Source organism: Rhincodon typus, chromosome 18, assembly GCF_021869965.1.
Source record: "Rhincodon typus isolate 14 chromosome 18, sRhiTyp1.1, whole genome shotgun sequence".
NCBI classification, from domain to species: domain Eukaryota; kingdom Metazoa; phylum Chordata; class Chondrichthyes; order Orectolobiformes; family Rhincodontidae; genus Rhincodon; species Rhincodon typus.
The window spans coordinates 42,265,930-42,285,495 of record NC_063349.1 but is presented as its reverse complement, the minus strand read 5'-3'; the positions used below and the strand labels follow the sequence as shown (position 1 = coordinate 42,285,495).

The window sequence follows — 19,566 nt, the reverse complement described above, 5'->3', positions numbered from 1 at the left end:
TAGGCCCGAAACGTCAGCCTCTCTGCTCCTATGATGCTGCTTGGCCTGCTGTGTTCATCCAGCCCTGCACCTTGTTGTCTCGGATTCTCCAGCATCTGCAGTTCCTACTATCTTTAATTCATTTCTAGTTGTTCACAATATTCACTTATTACAGTTTAGCACACTGAAATACCTTTGACTTAAAACCAAGCAATCAAATTAAATGGCCAGTCCAGAAGAGGTAAATAATTGCAACAAAAACAGAAGTTGCTGGAAAAGCTCAGCAGGTCTGGCAGCCTCTGTGGTTTATTTTTAACTGCCTTCCACAATTGCCAAGCAAGCCATCCAATTTCAGAGCAATGGGGGAGTGGATAAAAAAATGCTGACTTTCACATTGATGCTTACATTCCATGACAGAAAAAAGAAAGAAAATTTATTGCTTTGAGCATGGTGATTAATGAGTAGATATCAATTTAACATGGTTACTAACTGGCAACAGAGTTTAAGAAGAATTTTCTGTTATGGAGAGAATGTTTGGAATGCTTTCCTATAGTTACTGACCACAACAAGAACCACTGCACCTTTAGAGAGAAAATTGAATAAATACTTGAAACATGGAGCTCTGATACAGAATATAGCAGAGAGAATAGTTTTGAATTATTTATAAAGCCAGCTTAGATGCCAGAGTTCAAATAACCTCATCTGTAGACTTCTATTGCTGACCTTGCATGTGGCTGTACAATTTAAAATGTAACTTTAGCTTTGTTTTCCTTCATCTCACACTCCATTTGAAAATGGCAGAAATGCTTTTCAGTAGGACAATGCTGGAATAATTTTCTCTCATTTAGACGTTCAGTATGGCGGTCCACACGGAGCTGGATTTAATTCCCAAACAGATCAGTCTTCAGTGAGCCATCCAAACACTCCATGTAGGTTTACTGAGCTGGTGCTGCCTACTCATTCTAACTTGCCACAACAACATAGACAAACTGGACTTCGTGAATATTTTATGAAACCTGATGTAGATATCCCTGCAAACAAAACTTCGGAACCGCCCAGCCATGTGGATTTCCCGATTCTTCCTGCTCCAGAGAGTGCCAATTGCCACTCTGAGTGAGTAACATTTATATCAATATTAGCACACGATATTATGTTTGAGTCTGTTATTGTGGGGTGATTAAACAAAGTTTAATACATTTCTAGTTGTTCACAATATTCACTTGTTACAATTTAGCACACTGAAATACCTTTGACTTAAAACCAAGCAATCAAATTAAATGGCCAGTCCAGTAGAGGTAAATAATTGCAACAAAAACAGAAGTTGCTGGAAAAGCACAGCAGGTCTGGCAGCATCTATGAAGAAAAAATCAGAATTAACGTTTCGGGTCCGGTGTCCCTTCCTCAGAACCGGACCTGGAACGTTAACTCTGATTTTTTTCCTCACATATGCTGCCAGACCTGCCGAGCTTTTCCAGCAACTTCTGTTTTTGTTCCTGATTTACAGCATGCATAGTTCTTTCAGTTTTTATTTAGTAAATAATTGCGATATGGTTTGCACTGGGAACGTCATTCATAAAACCTATAATTACGCAAAACATAATCTACAGATATTTGACAGTAATTCTCTGTTCTAGAATTTTAATTCAGCATTCAAAAAAGAGGAAGCGTTCAGAATTATGTGAGAATACCATTGAGATGTGGAATGATATTCAAAGTCAAGAAGGCAATAGTAGGTATATTCAGGATGTTTTGATGTTTTAAAATTTTTATTTGTATTTGCCAGCAAATTTGAACTTCTTGAATAAGATATTTATAAAGTAGAATTAATGTTATTAAAGTTTAGACTATTTAACTTGATTTAATTTAGAATTAATTTTAGAAAGTTAGCTGTATCTCTTCAAATGATTATTTGGTCAGTGACAGTGAAATGACCAATGTATGTAACTGATCAGATCCATCTGTATAATCCCTGAGAGGAAGCTAACTTTTATTCCTGAAGTTCTGTGCACAGTTTGAAAATGGATTAGGTTAAAGATTACTTGCTGAGGTGGGTATTCTCCCTTTGCAAAGCTAAAATATAGATATAGACAGTGTTTATTATTCAAGGGGGATTTTTTCATAAGAAACAAGTGTGGATGAGTTGGACTGAAGGGTCAGTTTCCGTGCTGTATGACTATGACTTTATAATTGTTGATCTCTCAATATTAATGATGTCTGTAGCATTTTTAAGAATAACAGGATGTGGGTGTGGCTGGCTAGTCCAGCCTTTTATTGCCTATCCCTAGTTGCCCTTGGTGGTGAGCTGCAGCCTTGAACAAATGCAGTTCATCTGCTGTGGGTAGACCCACAATGCTGTTAGGGAGGGAGTTCACGATGTAACATGATGGATTTCTCTTTAGGGTAAATTACAATTCTGAACTTTAGTCTGGTTCTTGCGTGCTATCTGAAACAGACAGGAATTCTGAGCCTCTCATTGAAATATTACATTGTGAAGTCCAGATTACATTATTAACTGTTTATTTTCATTTCTAAAACTCTTTTATCAAAATTAGATCAAACTTGTAAAAACCACGTTAACTCTGATTTTCTCTTCACAGATGCTGCCAGACATGCTGAGCTTTTCCAGCAACTTCTGTTTTTGTTCTAGATCAGAGTTGTCTTGCTTATCAGGACATTTGATTTTTAAAAATTCTAATAAAAACAGGGAATGTAGACAGCCACTATCTCGCATAATAACATATTTGGGAGGAAGCATTCTAGATTAATACAAATGCTTTATTTTTATTGCAATGTCTACTGCTTCATGTATTATCTTGTTAACAATACTGGTTTCTAGTTTTAGCATGTGTAATAGTGTGATTATACAACATCTACTACCTCTTTAGAATGGTCAGATGATCTTCAGTGACCAATATCTCAAAATAATTTTTAATCCTTAGGCAATCTGTCTATCGGATGGCAGGCATAAGTACAAAGCTTCCAGTTCACAGGAAATTTGGCCTGACCATGGGACCCCAATGGATCATTTGTGAACATGATGTAATTTAATAGTGTAACAATTGTGGATACCTGAATGTAAATCAAGATTTATTCTTGGAATAGTTTTGTTCCTTGATACACTATAATTCCACAGTGCTAGCTCGCCTCTTGTTCTGCTTGTGTTTGCCTAGTCATAATGTGAAATTAGACTTGGTAACAGCCATTTGTCAGATGATACAAGTATTCATAGGGATCCAAAATGCTATCTACTATCCATATACAAACTTGTGATGTATAGCTTGTCAGAAGTTGTTTTGGTAAATGGATTAGAGAGCACACCAGGAAAATGAATAGATCATTACATCAATTAGTGTGACATGCTGTTTTGACACTTGCTTAGCTCTTTTCTAGCCCCATACTTCAGTCTTTTATCTTTCCTCAGCCAAAAACAATGTTAAGCAAGCTGAATGATCCGCTATCCCTCACCAGTACTGTTTAATTGCTGGTTTATTGCTCATATTTTGCCATAATTCTCCATATTTTTGGTGCTTTCCATTATTTTGTTTTAATGTTCAGAAGTCCATATGAAGTGTAGTGGCATGTGATAAAATATTCCTCTGCTGAATTAAAGACTTCTGCCCAAACTAATTGCTTCCATACATTGGTTGAATTTGTAGGTCCTTTCCCTTAGAATCAAGCATGATTGGGAGAATGACCAGTGGAGCCTAATGGCAGCGTTAGCTGTTAGGAAGAGGAGGCCATATCTCCATGGTGTTTAGGGTGCAGTTTTCCTGCCTGTACCTAATTAACAACTGATGTTTGAGATGCTGCTGTCCACTAAGGAGATTATCACTGAAATCTGCTAACTGCTACATTTACAACTGTAACCTCAGCTGCTCAAGGGCTGCATTGCTAGTGGCTGTAAACTTCTAAATACTTCACTTGCAGGCTGGTGATGGAGAGGTGAGCAGCATCTCTCAGTTTACAGTGTGATGGTAGGCAACCATCATGCATCCTCCTGACTTCTCTTTCATACTTTGATGCTACAACCCAGTGGTGTAGTGCACCATAAACTGGGCCCCTCTATTACTTCAGCCGGAGCAAATATTAAATGCACAATATCCCAATTTGCCTGACTTTTAGATCAAAGCTGACAGAAAGCATGGACCAGGTTTTTGTACTGAACAAGAATTATATTTATTTCAACTAATCAGATCATAGCTACAGCTAAACAGGTATAAACCATTGGCATAAAATACTGCTAATTTAACGCAACAGCACAGTGGCTCAATGATTAGCACTGCTGCCTCAGCACCCGGAACCCAGGTTTGATTCTACCCTTGGATGGTGTGAAGTTTGCACATTCTCCCCGTGTCTGTGTGGGTTTTGTCTGGGTGCTCCAGTTTCCTCCCACAGTCCAAAGATGTACAGGCTAGGTGGATTGGCCATGCTAAATTACCCATAGTTGTCAGGGATGTGTAGGTTTGGTGGGTTATAGGGGATTGATCTGGGTGGGATGTTCTGAGGGTCGGTGTAGACTGGTTGGGCTGAAGGACCTGTTTCCACACTGTAGGGAATCTATGTTTCTATGAAAACTCTCACTGAGACACTCAGACAATAATGAAAATAAATTTAGTGGAAATAGAAAAGCTGTGTAAAGTTGGTTCAATGGTCTTTGATTCATGGTTCTAATGATGGGATAATCATTCATTGGCTGGCCAGACTTGTACTTTTCTAGATGGTTTCACTAGTTTGTAAGAAGTACAGAGTGGCTAACTCACTCAGAAATTGTCTCTGATTAGTCGATTCAAAAATCACAGCTTACAGCAATCGCAGGCCAGGCAGCATCAGAGGAGCAGGGAAGCTGACGTTTCGGGTCTGTAAGTTGTTTCCAGTTCCTGCCTACTCAGCTGAGAACCAATCAGCTTTAAACAATGCCTTGGTTCCTGATCATCTACCCACTTACAGGAACCCAAGCCACACAAAAAAAAAAAACAGGGTTCACAACAGGTATGAAATACCTTGCTGTGAAATTATGCAGCCATCCTGGTAAATCTTGTTTTGAAAACAGTTTTTTCTCATTGGAGTCCACAGTTTTTAAAAGACAAAAAAGTAAAAAGACATGACCTGCACACAGATTTTGCAAGAAGCTCCGATCATTTCTTGCTAACCTGGCCAGTGGTTCAACTACAGTTAAGCACTTGTAAACTACATTCACCAGCATTTCCTGACTTCTTTGTTATTCGTAATCTTCACCCATATGGATTCTACTTTCCTGATCTTCTCAGCCAATGTCCTTTCTTGATATTGCCATGTCATTAGCGCAAGGCCCTTGTTGCCTCGCTTTGGTTTGCAGTGATAATTAAAATATTGATGACACAATGGACTGCTGCAGAATGAATATGTAATTAATTGATTTATCTATTGCAGACAATTAATCTAGTCTATCACTTGAAATATTAAAATTTGAATATTCATTTTTATTTTCTCAATAATAGATTCTAGAGAACATAGCACCGATATCCATAGTTATGATGATGACAGTCAAAATGGAGTTTGCATGGACTGGAGCTATCCATGTTTGAAATGGCACCATTTTCAACCTAATCATTGGGCAACTTTGTATGACAGTAGTTACAATGAATTGTAAGTACCCATTACGTATTTATGTTTGACTTACAACTTTAAACATTTTTTCAACAAATCTTGCAAGTAGCACAGATGTTGAAACAATATACCCAGACTTTGCTTTAATAATATTATGATGTTTTCAACATCACCATCATTATTGGATAAAATTAACATCAACTTCGGGGGTCTGCATATGCATTATTAAATGTGGAAATACAGATGTTGCTGCCAGAGATGACAAACTCCATCACAGGGTACATTATTGCAAGATCACTGATTAAGTTAACATTAAATCGCTGCTGAATGGACGAACCTAAAAGGATTATTTACCTTATTTACTTTCATAATAACACTGCCTTTGCTATAAGCTCCAATTGTTTCTTGCTTTATCTGTCCAATAGTTTAACTGCAGTTAGGGGCTTATGAACTACATTCCCCAAAATTTTCTGACCTTTCTTGTTATTCCTAACTTTCACCCATATTGATTCTGCTTTCTTGACGTTCTTGGCCAAAGTTACTTTCAAGTGATGTGACAAATGAAGCAAGAGTGTTGTGAGAAATAAAAAAACCTTTTCACACAGCAAGTAGTTAGGGTATAGAATATACTGCCTGGACGTGTGGTGGAGGCAGGTTCGGTAGAGGTATTCAAGAGAGCATTATGTTAAGACATGGAGATAGGCAGCCAAATCGAATCAGCCTCCCTACCCCTGCTTTTGCAACACAGTAAAATTGAAATACAATGACCCTCAAAATTGAACCCCTTAGCTCCTAACCAGATTGTTTGAATAACTAGTACCAGACTGTGAATAATCAAGAAATAAAATAAGTAACAATTTATTAATAATAGTGTTTTTAGCAGAGCAAGGTTAAACCACAAGGTAATCTAATTAATGTCTCTGATTTTAAAGTCAATCTTCTTTGAGTCTAACTCCCCCTGCTGGAAAGTCAAACAGACAGTTAAGGTAAAAAGCAAATGAAAAGTAAATGGGATGTAATTGGCCAGTTCATGATCTATAATCTCACAGACACATGGGATTATGTCTTGCTTGGTTTCTGAAGACATTGGTCAGTAGAAAGAGCTTCCAGTAGGGTCCGAGGAATATTTACATATAACTGAGATTCTGTCCTCTGAAACTTTTAATAATTTGATAATGGAAAGACAACCAGGGAACGACTAAAACTCTGTTATGTAGTTTTGGCAGGAACAACCCTTCTGACTTAAACACCGTTCAAAAACTTGGTTAAACTGTTTGCCTCCCTATGAGGTCCCTGTTAACTTTCAAACATCTGCCATCTGTTGAGGCATAATGCATCTCTGGAACCAAAATATCTAGAACATTGTTTGAGCAAGAATCAACCTGCAATTAACTTCCAGGCCTGGCCTTGATTTTTTTTTTAAATAACAAACTGCTGCTCAGAGTCCAAAGATCACCTTCATCTCTCAGCTCACAGCTCCAAACCAAAAAGGATTTTAAGAAAAATGAAAAATCAGGATGGAAATGGGGAAAAGACTGGAAACTGGCATGAGATAATAGAACTAGTGCAAGCACATTGGACTGAATGGCTGCCATCTGTACTGTAACGATTCTGTGATATCTCTATTTTCACTAAACAAATCAATGAACAATTTGAGATAACAAGGTGTAGAGCTGGATGAACACAGCAGGCCAAGCAGCATCACAGGAGCAGGAAAGCTGACATTTCGGGCCTAGACCCAATTTGAAACTTGTTCATGAGGTGCCCAACCATCAGCGCAAAAAGTAAGATAGAAGCATTTGCATCCTCCTTCCGCCAGAAGTTCCAAGTGGGTGATCCGTCTCAGACCATTCCTGAGGTCCCAATATCAGAAACACCAATCTTCAGCCAATTAAATTCACTCCACTCCATCTGTGGGAATTCTTCAATTGGATTGGTTGATCAGTTTCCTTCTGCCTGCCCTGTTCCCGGTCTCAACAGATCCCCTGTGATTGAATTCACACTCTGTGAAGAGAGATACTGCACAGTAGAACATTGTATAACTTTATGAACATTATTTTTCGAGTTAAAGAGAGTGCTGGTCTTTCACTGCTGACCACAAAACCTGGGCCATTACTTGTGACCTTTGGAAACATCATAGTATAATTCTTATATTTTCAATTTCAATGTCAGGTTCTTGCTGCTTGCTAGCGCATTTTCTTTTTATTATTTTAGCCTACCACTTAAAGCTTTTAAGTCTAAATGTAAGACTGTCAGCTGTTGATCTATGCCTTTAATATAATGTTAAACTTTAATAATTAGACTAAGGAGTACAAGAAAAATTACATTTATCTGGATCATCTTTTGTATATTGGTTTTGAAAAACAGATCATAGCTCGAGGAGTTGCTTGAATCTTGATGATTATTGCTACAAAACATTTAGAAAACATTTTGTTCAATTTCATTAAAATCATTTCAAGTTGTTTTTTGTTATGATTAGGATTATTTATTTACACACATCATCTTTTCACTTCTTGTCTTTGTCTTTATATTTAGACCTGCTCCAGGCTATAGAGTAGATGCGGACAAAGGATTTAATTTTTCTACAGTAGATGATTCATTTGTTTGCCAAAAGAAGAACCATTTTCAAGTCACAGTTCGTGTCGGTTTGATTGGATGTCCAAAATATGTTAAAACACCTCTGGGCCTTAAACCTGTTGAAACATTCTTCTTGAAGGTTTTTGGAGCAAAGGCAAGTTTCAAAATTATATTTGCTTTGGCAGTTGATTTAACTTGTTTGCAATTTCTCCTTGAGCTTCTGTGCTGGAAGGAGAACGATACATATTTCTCCAATCCCACCACATGACTGATGTCTTTCATCAGTGACACCATTCTAGTAAACTTCTGCTTCTGTCCTGAAGCCTTGCTCAGTTAGTTGAGGCCTAATCAACATTTTAAAAAGATTTAACATAACTTGTTTTTATTAATGAATGGTAAAAATATGCAGACCTTGTGGGGAGAGAAAAAAGTAGAAGAAGTGAAGTTGTTCTATGAACTAACCTAAACTGAATCCGATCTATTATTATTTATGGGAAATTGAAGGCAAATCAGCACCAACTGCCACATTTGGAAAATATTCATTGTTTTTCTGTGAACTGAAGAGATGGTAAAGTTTCTGTTGTCCTACATGCTTATGAGGCTTTTAAACTGAAATAATAAGAACCTGCCAACTCAAATGGAGTTGGGCAAGAACTTTGGAAGTTGATTTAGCAAATCTTCTGTGATTTCCAAGCAGCTGTAAAAGAGAGAGGAAGTATCTTCCTACAATTTTCATCTGATTGGGCTAGCTGAGAAGAATTCTTGTGTGCACCTGACGTTCAGTGTTGCTATGGGTGACAGAAGGTCATTTTGAGAGTGAAAGAGTTGCAAAGCTTATTCACTCGATTCTGGAGTGATCAATTGCATGGTGTGTAGACATTTTTGAACACTATTTGAAGAATAATTTACGAGACTACTGGCTACATTTTGTTGTAGCTGGTCTCTGCTGTGTAAAGCAACAAATTTCTGGCGACCCACCCGAGAAGCAGACTCCCCTGACTCTGTTGTCACCACCCTCGAAACTAGACTTTCACGTCATTACTTTCAAAACAAAAAATCCTCACATCCCTTCTGTGTGTCTTCCCCAAAATCTTACATTATCTCCATCCCTTACAATCCCAGCCCTTGTACTGGGAACAACATTTCTTTGCCTGTTTTATCTAAACTTTTCATGTCAAAAAGTTGCCTAAACAAAATTATCCTTATTCCTTGAAATTAGTTGGTGCTATGTGCTTGGTGACTTAGCAGATGCAGGAATATTAAGAGTTTATACAAGTGGAAAATTCTGATCCACAGTGATCTCTAAATCAATAAATTATTTTTCTTTCTGACCATTTCTTTTTGCTCATTGAAATGCTCCAGTACAGTCGCTGAAAACAGTAACATATGCAGTCTTGGCTATCTCGTCTGGATATCCCCTGCAGTTTTATGGTATATTTCTGTTTATCCTGAACCCCATTTATTGAAAGAAGCCTGTCTTCTCCTCCTTGAAATCCATTAAAGATTATTGTTTGGAATGCATGCTGATAATTTGTTCCACACAATTAGCAATTTTTGTTTTTTAAACAAAAACATGTTTCTGTATTTTCTATTTTGTTTTGTTGTTCTTAATTTGTAAAACAAATGTAAATTACTCTTTGCACTTGAGTTCTATACCTGGTAGAAAACAGTACTTGAGAATCATTACCATGGTTGCAGAAGACCATTCAGCCCATTGAATCCATGCCAGCTCTTTCAAGCAATCCAACGTGTCCTATAATCCCAACTGTATCTCTGTAACTGTGCAAGTTGTTTTCCTCAGGTGCCTATTCAATTCATTTTCGTAAATCATTCAAGGTTTTACCTGATGCCACCCTCATAGCCAGTAACTTCCAGATCATTCTCACTCATTTCCTCTTCTGTTTTGAAAAATTGGTCCTTCCCATCCCTATTGTACATTTTGCTAAAAACCTAACGTAGAAGCATATAAAATAGGAGCAGGAGTTGGCCATTCAATAAGATCGTGGCTGATCATCAAACCCAATATCCTGTTCTCTTTTTCCTCGTACCCTTTGATCTCTTTAGCCCTAAGAACTTTATATAAATCCTTCTTGAAAACATTCAATGTTTTGGCCTCACTTGCTCTGTGGCAGAGAATTCCACAGGCTCCCTGCTCTCTGTGTGAAGAAGTTTCTCCTAATCTTAGTCCTAATCGGCCAACCCTGTATCCATGAACTGTGAGCCTTTCTTCTGGGCTCCCTAGTGATCTGGAACACTCTTCACATTTACCTGGTCTAGTCCTGTTAGAATTTAATAACTTTTTAGGAGATGCCCTCTCATTCTTCTAAACTCTGGTGTGTTTGGTCCTATCTGATCCAATCTCTCTTCATATGCCAGCCCTGCCATTCCAGGAATCAGTCTGATAAACCAGCATTGCACTCCCTCCATAGCTAGAACATCTATTCTTTAGATAAGGAGGCCAAAACTGCATACAACACTCTTCCCAAGGCCCCATACAACTACAGCAAGACATCCCTGCTCCTGTCTTCAATCCTCACTTTGTGAGCACCAACAAAGCATTTCACGTTTCACCTTTCCTGTCTACTGCACCTTCGTGCTTACTTTCAGCAACTGGTGTGCAAGAATGCCCAGATCTTGTTGCAATTCCTCCTTTCCCAATCTATCTACATTCAGATAGTAATCTGCCTCCCTGTTGTTTGTTGCCAAAGTGGATAACCTCACATTTATATAAATTATACTTCATCTGCCGTGCATTTGCCCACTCACTCAATTTATCCAAGTCACACTGAAGCATCTCTACACCCTCCTCACAGCTTACCCTCCCACCCAGCTTTGTGTCGCCAGCAAGCTAGGTGACATTGCATTTAGTTCCCTAATATAAAACATTTATATATATTATTGTGAATAGCTGATGTTCAGCATTGATCCATTCAGTACCCAACTCTCTCCACTGCCTGCCACTTGGAAACTCTCTGTTTCTCTTTGCCAACCATTTCTCTAACAATGTCAGTAAAGTACTCTCAATCCCATGCACTTCAATTGTACATGCTAATCGATTATGTGGGACCTTTTCACAAGCTTTCTGAAAGTCTAAGTCCAAGCCATATCCACTGGCTCTCCGTTATCAGTTATGCTAGTTACATCATCCAAACATTGCAGTAGATTTGTCCAGTACAATTTTGCTTTCATGAATCTATGCTGACTCTGGCCAATCCAGTCACTATTTTTCATGTGCTATGCTCTGAAATTTTCTGTAATGGACTCCAGTAATTTCTCCACTTCTGATGTCATGCTAACTAGATTACAATTCTGTGTTTTATCTCTACCACCTTTTCTAAAAGGGGAGTTACATTGACTACACTCCAATCCATAGGAATTGTTCTAGAATCTTGAATGATGACTATCAATGCATCCATATTTCTAGGGCCACTTCCTTAAGTACTCTGGAATGTATTGGGCTCTGGCGATTTATCTGCCTTTTATTCCATTGATTTTCCAATATAATTCCCCTACTAATACTGATTTCCTAGACCATGTGTTCCCCAACGTTTATGGGATATCATTTCTGTCCTCCTTTGTGAAGATAGAACTAGAATATGTGTTTAACTGGTCTGTCATCTTTGTTCCCTATTATAAATTCCCTTGTTTCTGACTGTAAGGGATCTATTTTTGTCTTCACTGATATTTTACTTTTTATATACAATCTGATTATAAAAGCTTCTTAGATGTGTTCCCTGTAACCTTGCCCTCGTACTGTTTTTCCCTTCTTAATCAACTCCTTTGAACCCCTTTGCTGAAATCTGAGCTGCTGCCAATCCTCAGATCTGCTGCTTTTCTTGGGCCAATTTGTGTGCCCCTTCCTTGGATCTAATATCACCCCTAACTTCCATTGTTAGCCATGGTGAGCAACCTGTCCTTTTTTGTTTTTGTGGCAGACAGGAATGGACAATTGTAGTTTGTCCATGTGCTGTTTAAATGTTTGTCATTGTCCATCTACCATCATCCCTTTAAGTAACATTCCCCAATTTATTATAGCCAGCTCATTGTACCATTGTAATTTACATTCTCTTTAGAGCAGTATCAATTTTCCCTTTACCAATTCTCCTAATGGTAATCTGCCTTGAACTTCGACAAGCTCCCTTCTATGACCTTTCTTGTAGCTGTAATACTTGTTTCAATCTGCATCAACTTTCAACTGTAACCATAATTCTAATATTTTTCTCTACATTTCTTTTGCAAATAAACTAAAAGTACTTCAATTTCATTATCTTCAGACACCATTACCTCGTTAGCATTTTTTAAGTGGGCCACTCTGCACTCTAATTACTTTTGCCATAATTTGCTATTTATGTTTTCAGCTAATTTTTCCTGTGTAGCTTTGTAATATTTCCTTTCATACTTACAACTAAAGTATTACAGGATTTAAACTTCTGTTTGCAGGCTGAGACCACAAATCAGATCATCACCATTGAACAGTCTCAATCAGACCGGAGCAAGAAACTTTTTGATCCAGTCAGGTAAAATGCTTCATATAGAAGCCTTTTTTTTGAGTTGTATGACATCATAATTACCTTTCCAATTTATGCTAAAGCCTTGATTATACAGAAAAACAGTTGCAATCGGAGCTTACATTTTGTTTTAAAGAGTAAGCCATACAGCAGTTTCCAGCAATGAATTTGTGACATTAAATGCACAAATCAGGAATATCTTGTCTATTTTGGCCTGCTCCTAAACTACAGCAGAGAGCAGAATCTCTCCGAGACTGAAGTGTGATGTATGAATTTAAAGTATTCACTGACTAGAAGCTCATTGGAAGAATTTGTCCGTTCAAGTCTGAACAGTCTGTTAAGTCCTCTGTAACTTATCTCCTCTTGAAAAAATCAACATTTTACACATCTGGAATCTCATCCTTTCAGTTTTTAGTCATTACTGGAGATTTAATGGAAATTTTAGAAATACTTTTTTCTGTCTCTTTGATCCATCTGACATTTCCTTTCTGTCACTTTCTTTACAAGATTCAGGGGGAAACAGTTGCAGTGTGAAAATGTCAGTGGGCTAATAATCCTGAGCTTTAAGTTGATATTCTGAGAACATGGGTTCAAATCCCAATAATGATGAAATTAGAATTCAATAGAAACCTAATGGTTACAACGTAATCACTGTTGATAGTTAGAGATCTGGTTAACTAATATCTTTTAGAGAAAAAAGGGTGCTTTTCTTACCCCGTCTGGGTGGCGCGGTGGCTCAGTGGTTAGCACAGCTGCCTCACAGCGCTAGGGACCCAGGTTCAATTCTCCTTCTGCTGACTGTCTGTGTGGAGTTTGCACATTCTCCCCGTATCTGCGTGGGTTTCCTCCCACAGTCCAAAGATGTGCAGGGTAGGTGGATTGGCCGTGCTAAATTGCCCGTAGTACCCAGGGATATTTAGGTTAGGTGGGTTAGACATGGGAAATGCAGGGATAGGGGAATGGGTCTGGGTGGGATGCTCTTCAGAGGGGTGGTGTGGACTTGTTGGGCCAAATGGCCTGTTTCCACACTGTAGGGATTCTACAATTAAATGCAACTCCAGACCCACAATAACACAATTGACTTTTAGCTGCCTTCTGGGCCAAGTGAAGCCCACATCATAAAAACACATTTTAAGACACACTTCTTGATCAAGACTTGATGAGAGTTCTTCAATCCTATTGGATAATAAGACTCACCTTTAATTATGCTGTTCACATATCTAAGATTCCTTGTAGAGAGCGTTTGTGCTTTTTTTGAATGTCTATTGGTTGAAGCTTATGATAAAAAATTCTGCAGACAAGCGTAATTGATTAGAATCATTCACTTGCCGCTCACTACAAAACCAAACACAACAGAATTACTCCAAATAAAATAAAGTACAATTTTGGTACCTAGTACTTAATAATTGCTGATACCAGAAGCAATGCAGCATTTGGTTTATAATTTGCTGAGCAAGCTGGGGTTATTATCCATAGTTCCCAATTCTGCTTGGGTTCTGTTAACTGCAATGTCTCCTTACGTTTGTGAAATGTTGCCAAGTTGTAATAGAAATACTTGTGACAAAAGGCTTTGTAGAGCACCTGTGCTCGGTTCGTGACAAACGACAACACCTCCCAGTCACGACTTCAACTCCCCCTCCCACTCCCTGGTCGACATGTCCATCCTGGGCCGCCTCCAGTGTCACAACACCACCACCCGGAAACTGGAGGAACAGCACCTCATATTCTGCCTTGGGAGTTTACAACCCAATGGTCTCAATGTGGTCTCAATGAGCACTTCAGTTGCTTCAAAATCTCCCCACCAGCCACCTCATCCCATGACCAACCCTCCCTCTCATCCCTGCCTCCTTGACCTGTCCGTCTTTGCTCCCACCTATCCGCTCCTCCCACCTTACTGACCGACCCCCACCATTGCCTACCTGTACTCACCTATCGCCAGCCCACCTACCTTCCCCAGCCCCACCCCTCCTCTGTCTATTTATTTCAGAGCCACCTACCCCTCCCCCATTTCTGAAGAAGGTTCCCGACTCAAAACGTCAGTTTTCCTGTTCCTCTGATGCTGCCTGGCCTGTTGTGTTCCTCCAGCTCCACACTGTGTTATACTCTTGTATCTGTATGATTCTATTGTAAACAGGTTAATATCCAGGTCGATTCAATGCTGTAAATCTGCAAGTTTTTGTTAAAGTAGTATTTTAGATAGAATATCTAACAATTAGCTTGCATTTTACACAGAAACTTTCATGGTTTATACTGAATTCAGTGTTTTTTCTTGAAAAAGGATTGATTTGCCAGGAAACCAAAGCACAAAAGTAACTTTAGGAAGATTGCACTTTGGCGAAACAACAGCAAACAACATGAGGAAGAAGGGTAAACCTAATCCTGATCAAAGGTATATGTGATCTATATATAACAAAATATAGAGACAGCATCGATATGTTATTTGACACTCTGTATTAATTACAACCTTAAAGGAAGGTCAACAGAAAGTATTGCTGATAAACTTGTTGGGCAAATGTTTGTTTGCATCTCAATTTTTGTCTTTTCAATATTAATAATTTTGAAAAATGATCACTGATAACTCATTGTAATGGCCAATGTTTAATAAAGAAAGGATGTATTTCTAATCAGACTTTCTCCTTTTTTAGATACTTTATGCTAGTAGTTGGTCTGTATGCTGCCAGCCAAAACCAGAATTATTTATTGGCTGCTCACGCATCTGAAAAAATAATTGTGCGGGTAAGTATGATGAAATTCAGCTGCATTTACCAAAATAACTTTGAATAAAATAGAAAATTATATAAAATTATTTTCGTAGCTAAAACTTAAAATTGGATCACTTGTATCACGTTCATCAAAAGGCAAAAACATAATGAAATGACTGACAACAACAGCTGTCAAGACTTTTTAAACAAAATTTCAATCTTTATCACATTATTATGGTTGAACACAAGTGTATATTTTTAAACCATATTTATGTTTGTGTTAGTCATGTCTAATAGCAGTTAGTTAGGGCCAGCGCAAGTCCTGACCCATTTGGGAAAGTGTGTTGATTTTTATATTTCAAAATTATACTTTATTCATAAAATATCTTCATATATGTACAAAGCCACAAACGCAGTTTGGTTCTGCATAGTAGCATATCAAGGAAACTTGAATGCGATTACTCCCAGCGTCATGAAAAATGTTACAGGATTTATCAAATTACACAAAGTCCTCATCTTCCCTCTCTGATGAACTCAGGTTAACAGAAACCGTTGACCGGATTTCTGTATTTACCCAAAACTATTTATTATAAATAAATCAGTTCTAACCATGGGCAAACAAAATATGAATTATCAACTTATAACTCTACCCCTTTTTAAATCTCTACACACATGCAGATAGGCAATGAGAAATAGAACAAACATAGATGGTATTGGTTGAGAAAAAAACTGTTAGAAGAACAGAGTCCAATAGCACCAGTTCATGGGATTTGATGAGTTGTCCATTTGCTTCTTCAGAGTCTATGACTATTATTCTTCGTCCTTCTAGTGTCTGATCTTATTCTTCCAAGTCCTTTCAATTCTTTCCTGCAGACAGAGGGCAGTTGGCATACCAATTGTTCAGTATTTCCATCAGTGGTTACAAGTAGTAGCTAATAAGCAAACGGTGAGTGAGAACAGCTAGCTATCTTCCAGTTCTTTATTACTGTTCTGTATGGAAAGAGACGTGCTGTCTTTTTAGAAGTCTTTGAGGCTTTCTGCTGCAGTAATGTTCACCTGTCCAGGAGCCAGTCTGAAATGTGTTGTCAACCAGTCCTGGTTGAAAGAAACAACAGTCTGCCTTTGGACAAAACTGCCCTGAACACACACTGATGAGTCTCCAGCATCATCTCCTCTCTGTACCTGTCTCAATACCTGGAGGAAGGCAACACTACAAATACAACTCCCAATGAGTTCCAGTAACTTGTTGTAAAACTGCAACATTTCCTTCCCCAATTTCCTTGGTAGATCAGACAAGTGAACAGGCAGACCCAGCATGACTTTGTCAATGAGAAATCCTGTTTAACTAACTTATTCGAGTTCTTTGAAGAAATAACTTGTCCTGTGGATAAAGGAGAACCTGTGGTTTCATTGCGCTTAAATTTCCAGAAGGCATTTGATGTCATGTTAAAGGTCATGTTGGGGGTAACAAATTGGCATGGATAGGAGATTGGCTAGTTAAATGAAAGCAGAGAGTCTTCTTCAGGCTGTTAGGACGTCACAAGGGGTGTGCCGCAGGGATTGGTGCTAGGACCTCAACTCTTTACATAAAAATGATTTGGATGAAGGGACCAAAGGCATTGTAACTAAATTTGCTGATGACACAAAGATAGGTTGGTGTTGCCCTCATTTAAGACATAGAGGAGGAAACATTTTCCCTTTGAGGTTTGAGAGTCTTTGAGATTTCCTTGCTCAAAAGCAGTGTTGCAAAGTCTTTAAATATTTTGAAAACTTAAGTGGATAGATTCTTGATTAACTAGAGAATGAAAGATTATCAGGGATATATAGGAATACATAGTTGAGGTTAAAATCAGATCAGCCATGATCATACTAAATAATAGGGAAGGCACGAATTATAGAGTTGCTTGTTTATAAGTTTGTAAGGCTGAATCCCTTTCCCATTTTGCTCTACAACTAGAGTAAAGAAAAACTAATGTATTTACAAACAACACTGTGGTATTAGTCAGGATTAATTTTGCTGCTTGGTGCAATGAAAGAAAATCACTTCTGCATGTTATGAAGTCTTATCTTGAAATGTTACTGTCGTTTCATTGAAAGAAAAGATAGCAATGGTCTTGTAATTTAATTTTACACGTAAAACAGGTTATCTAAAGTTGTACAAAATTATTCCTGGTTTACTTATGTCTTGATATAATATCTAAAGCTCCTGTTCAGGAATTTGAAGATTTGTACTTTGACATCTTTCAGGCTTCAAATCCTAGTCAATTTGAAAATGAACGTGTGGGGTCATGGCAACAAGGGAATGCTCCTAACACAATTATCTGCCACGGTCAAGTGGGAATCAATACAGATACTCCAGATGAGGCATTGGTTGTGTGTGGCAATGTAGAGGTAATGGGATCAGTCATGCATCCATCTGATATGCGAGCTAAACAGAACATTCATGAGGTGAGTATGCATTGAATGTACAAAGAAATTCAGATTTTCTTCTTCAGTGCAATTGTCAGCTATTAGAACAAGGGCATTTTCTCTCTTTCCCTTTCCCTCACATTCTAATCTACTTTACTGAAGAGTAAGGTCATCAGAAACATTTTTTGGTAGGTTTCTGGTGGCACATGCATCTGAGAGAGCTTGCTATTAGGGAAGTGAAAAATTGTTGTTGCTGCTACTGTAAGGGGTTAGACAGCTTTGCTCGGAGGAAGAAAAATGTGAATCTTTTAAAGTGCTCAGAATTTCATACCTTACAATCACTTTTGCCAGTGCTGTCATGGAAAGCTGTCTTTGCGTGACTTCTACAAAATGTAAGGATCTGATCCATTGCAAGTATTTTATCGTGTAGGTTGATACAACAGAACAACTAAAACGGATAACACAAATGAGGCTGGTGGAGTACGATTACAAGCCTGACTTTGCATCAAAAATGGGAGTAGACCATCCTCATGAGACTGGTAATATGGCTCAGTTTTATTAAGTATTCTGAAAATATTCAATGGAGTATCTTATTTTCATGCTATTGTAACTGTTAATTTGGTGTGATGGGCGCATGTAAAAGCAAATACAGTAAGTGACATATATGACTACAGGCACCAGTGTGATAAACATTTAACTAGTAAATAGGACAGACCACAAAACTATTGTGTGTAATCTGTCTTTGCTTGTCTAATGGTTGCATTATTGGCATATCACAACAGGAAACCATAGTAGGTTGGGGTTATAATGATCATAATTTCAATGGGGCTAGAGGGACAGAATTACTAATTCCCATTTCTACACGTGAGATATTTAATGTTCAGGGATCACTTGCTTTATGTGCATTATCAATTATAATTGTGTCATAGTTTTGTGTAATGATCTAATTTAGTTTCATCTTATTTGATGATTATGATATCACTCATATTTTTCTAAGTAGGGTCATATTATCTGCATCCCAAGGTCAGAAGTGAGAATGTTCACTGATAATTGCACAATCTTCAGCACCATTTGTGATTTGTTAAATACTGAAGCAGCCGAGCTCCATTTGCAGCAAGACCAGACCGCTTTCAGGCTGGGCTGTTGAGTAACAAGTAACATTTGCACCACACAAGTGCGAGGCAATAACTATCTCTAACGAGAGAAGCAAACCATTTCCCTTCACTAAATCCCCCGCTATAAACATGCTGGGGTGGGGGAGGGGAACAGGGCATTACCATTGACTAGAAACTGATCTAGACCAACCATATGAGACCATTGGTAAAGTGCAGACTAGAGGCTAGACATTCTGTAGCAAGTAACTTGCCTCCTAACTCACCATTTTGTCCACCATCTACAAGAAACAAAGCTGGAGTGTGGAATACTTTCCACCTACCTGGCAGAACAGGCTGTAGTGCAACCCCACCAACACTCAAGAAACTCAACTAAATCTGACACAAAGTATCCTGCTTATTGGGAATCCTATTCCACCAGTTTCAAAATTCACTCCCTCCACCACTGCCAGACAGTGGCACTGGCTGTGTTATCTACAAGATATACTGCAATAACTTACCGAGGCTCCCTCAACAGGACCTTATAAAACCCGAACTCTACCACCAAGAAGATGCCGGGTGGGGGGAGGTGGTATCAGCATCTGCAAGTTCCTGTCCGAGCAGCACCATCCTGACTTGGATCTACATTACCATTCCTTTTACTGCTGCTGAGTCAAATTCTCAGAACTCCCTCACTGAAAGCAATGATGGTGT

General features: G+C 38.4%; 1 protein-coding gene across 1 annotated transcript in view; it reads left to right on the top strand.

The window, feature by feature from the left end:
- Positions 1 to 19,566, top strand: part of LOC109938032 (myelin regulatory factor like) — a 54,037-nt gene that overhangs the window by 12,584 nt on the left and 21,887 nt on the right. Inside the window, exons 4-12 of the mRNA XM_048607639.1 lie at positions 828 to 1,092; positions 1,614 to 1,708; positions 5,457 to 5,604; positions 8,101 to 8,296; positions 12,583 to 12,659; positions 14,929 to 15,039; positions 15,296 to 15,386; positions 17,600 to 17,800; positions 18,192 to 18,300. Coding sequence (XP_048463596.1) covers positions 828 to 1,092; positions 1,614 to 1,708; positions 5,457 to 5,604; positions 8,101 to 8,296; positions 12,583 to 12,659; positions 14,929 to 15,039; positions 15,296 to 15,386; positions 17,600 to 17,800; positions 18,192 to 18,300 — 1,293 coding nt within the window. The remainder of the gene's footprint in view (positions 1 to 827; positions 1,093 to 1,613; positions 1,709 to 5,456; positions 5,605 to 8,100; positions 8,297 to 12,582; positions 12,660 to 14,928; positions 15,040 to 15,295; positions 15,387 to 17,599; positions 17,801 to 18,191; positions 18,301 to 19,566) is intronic.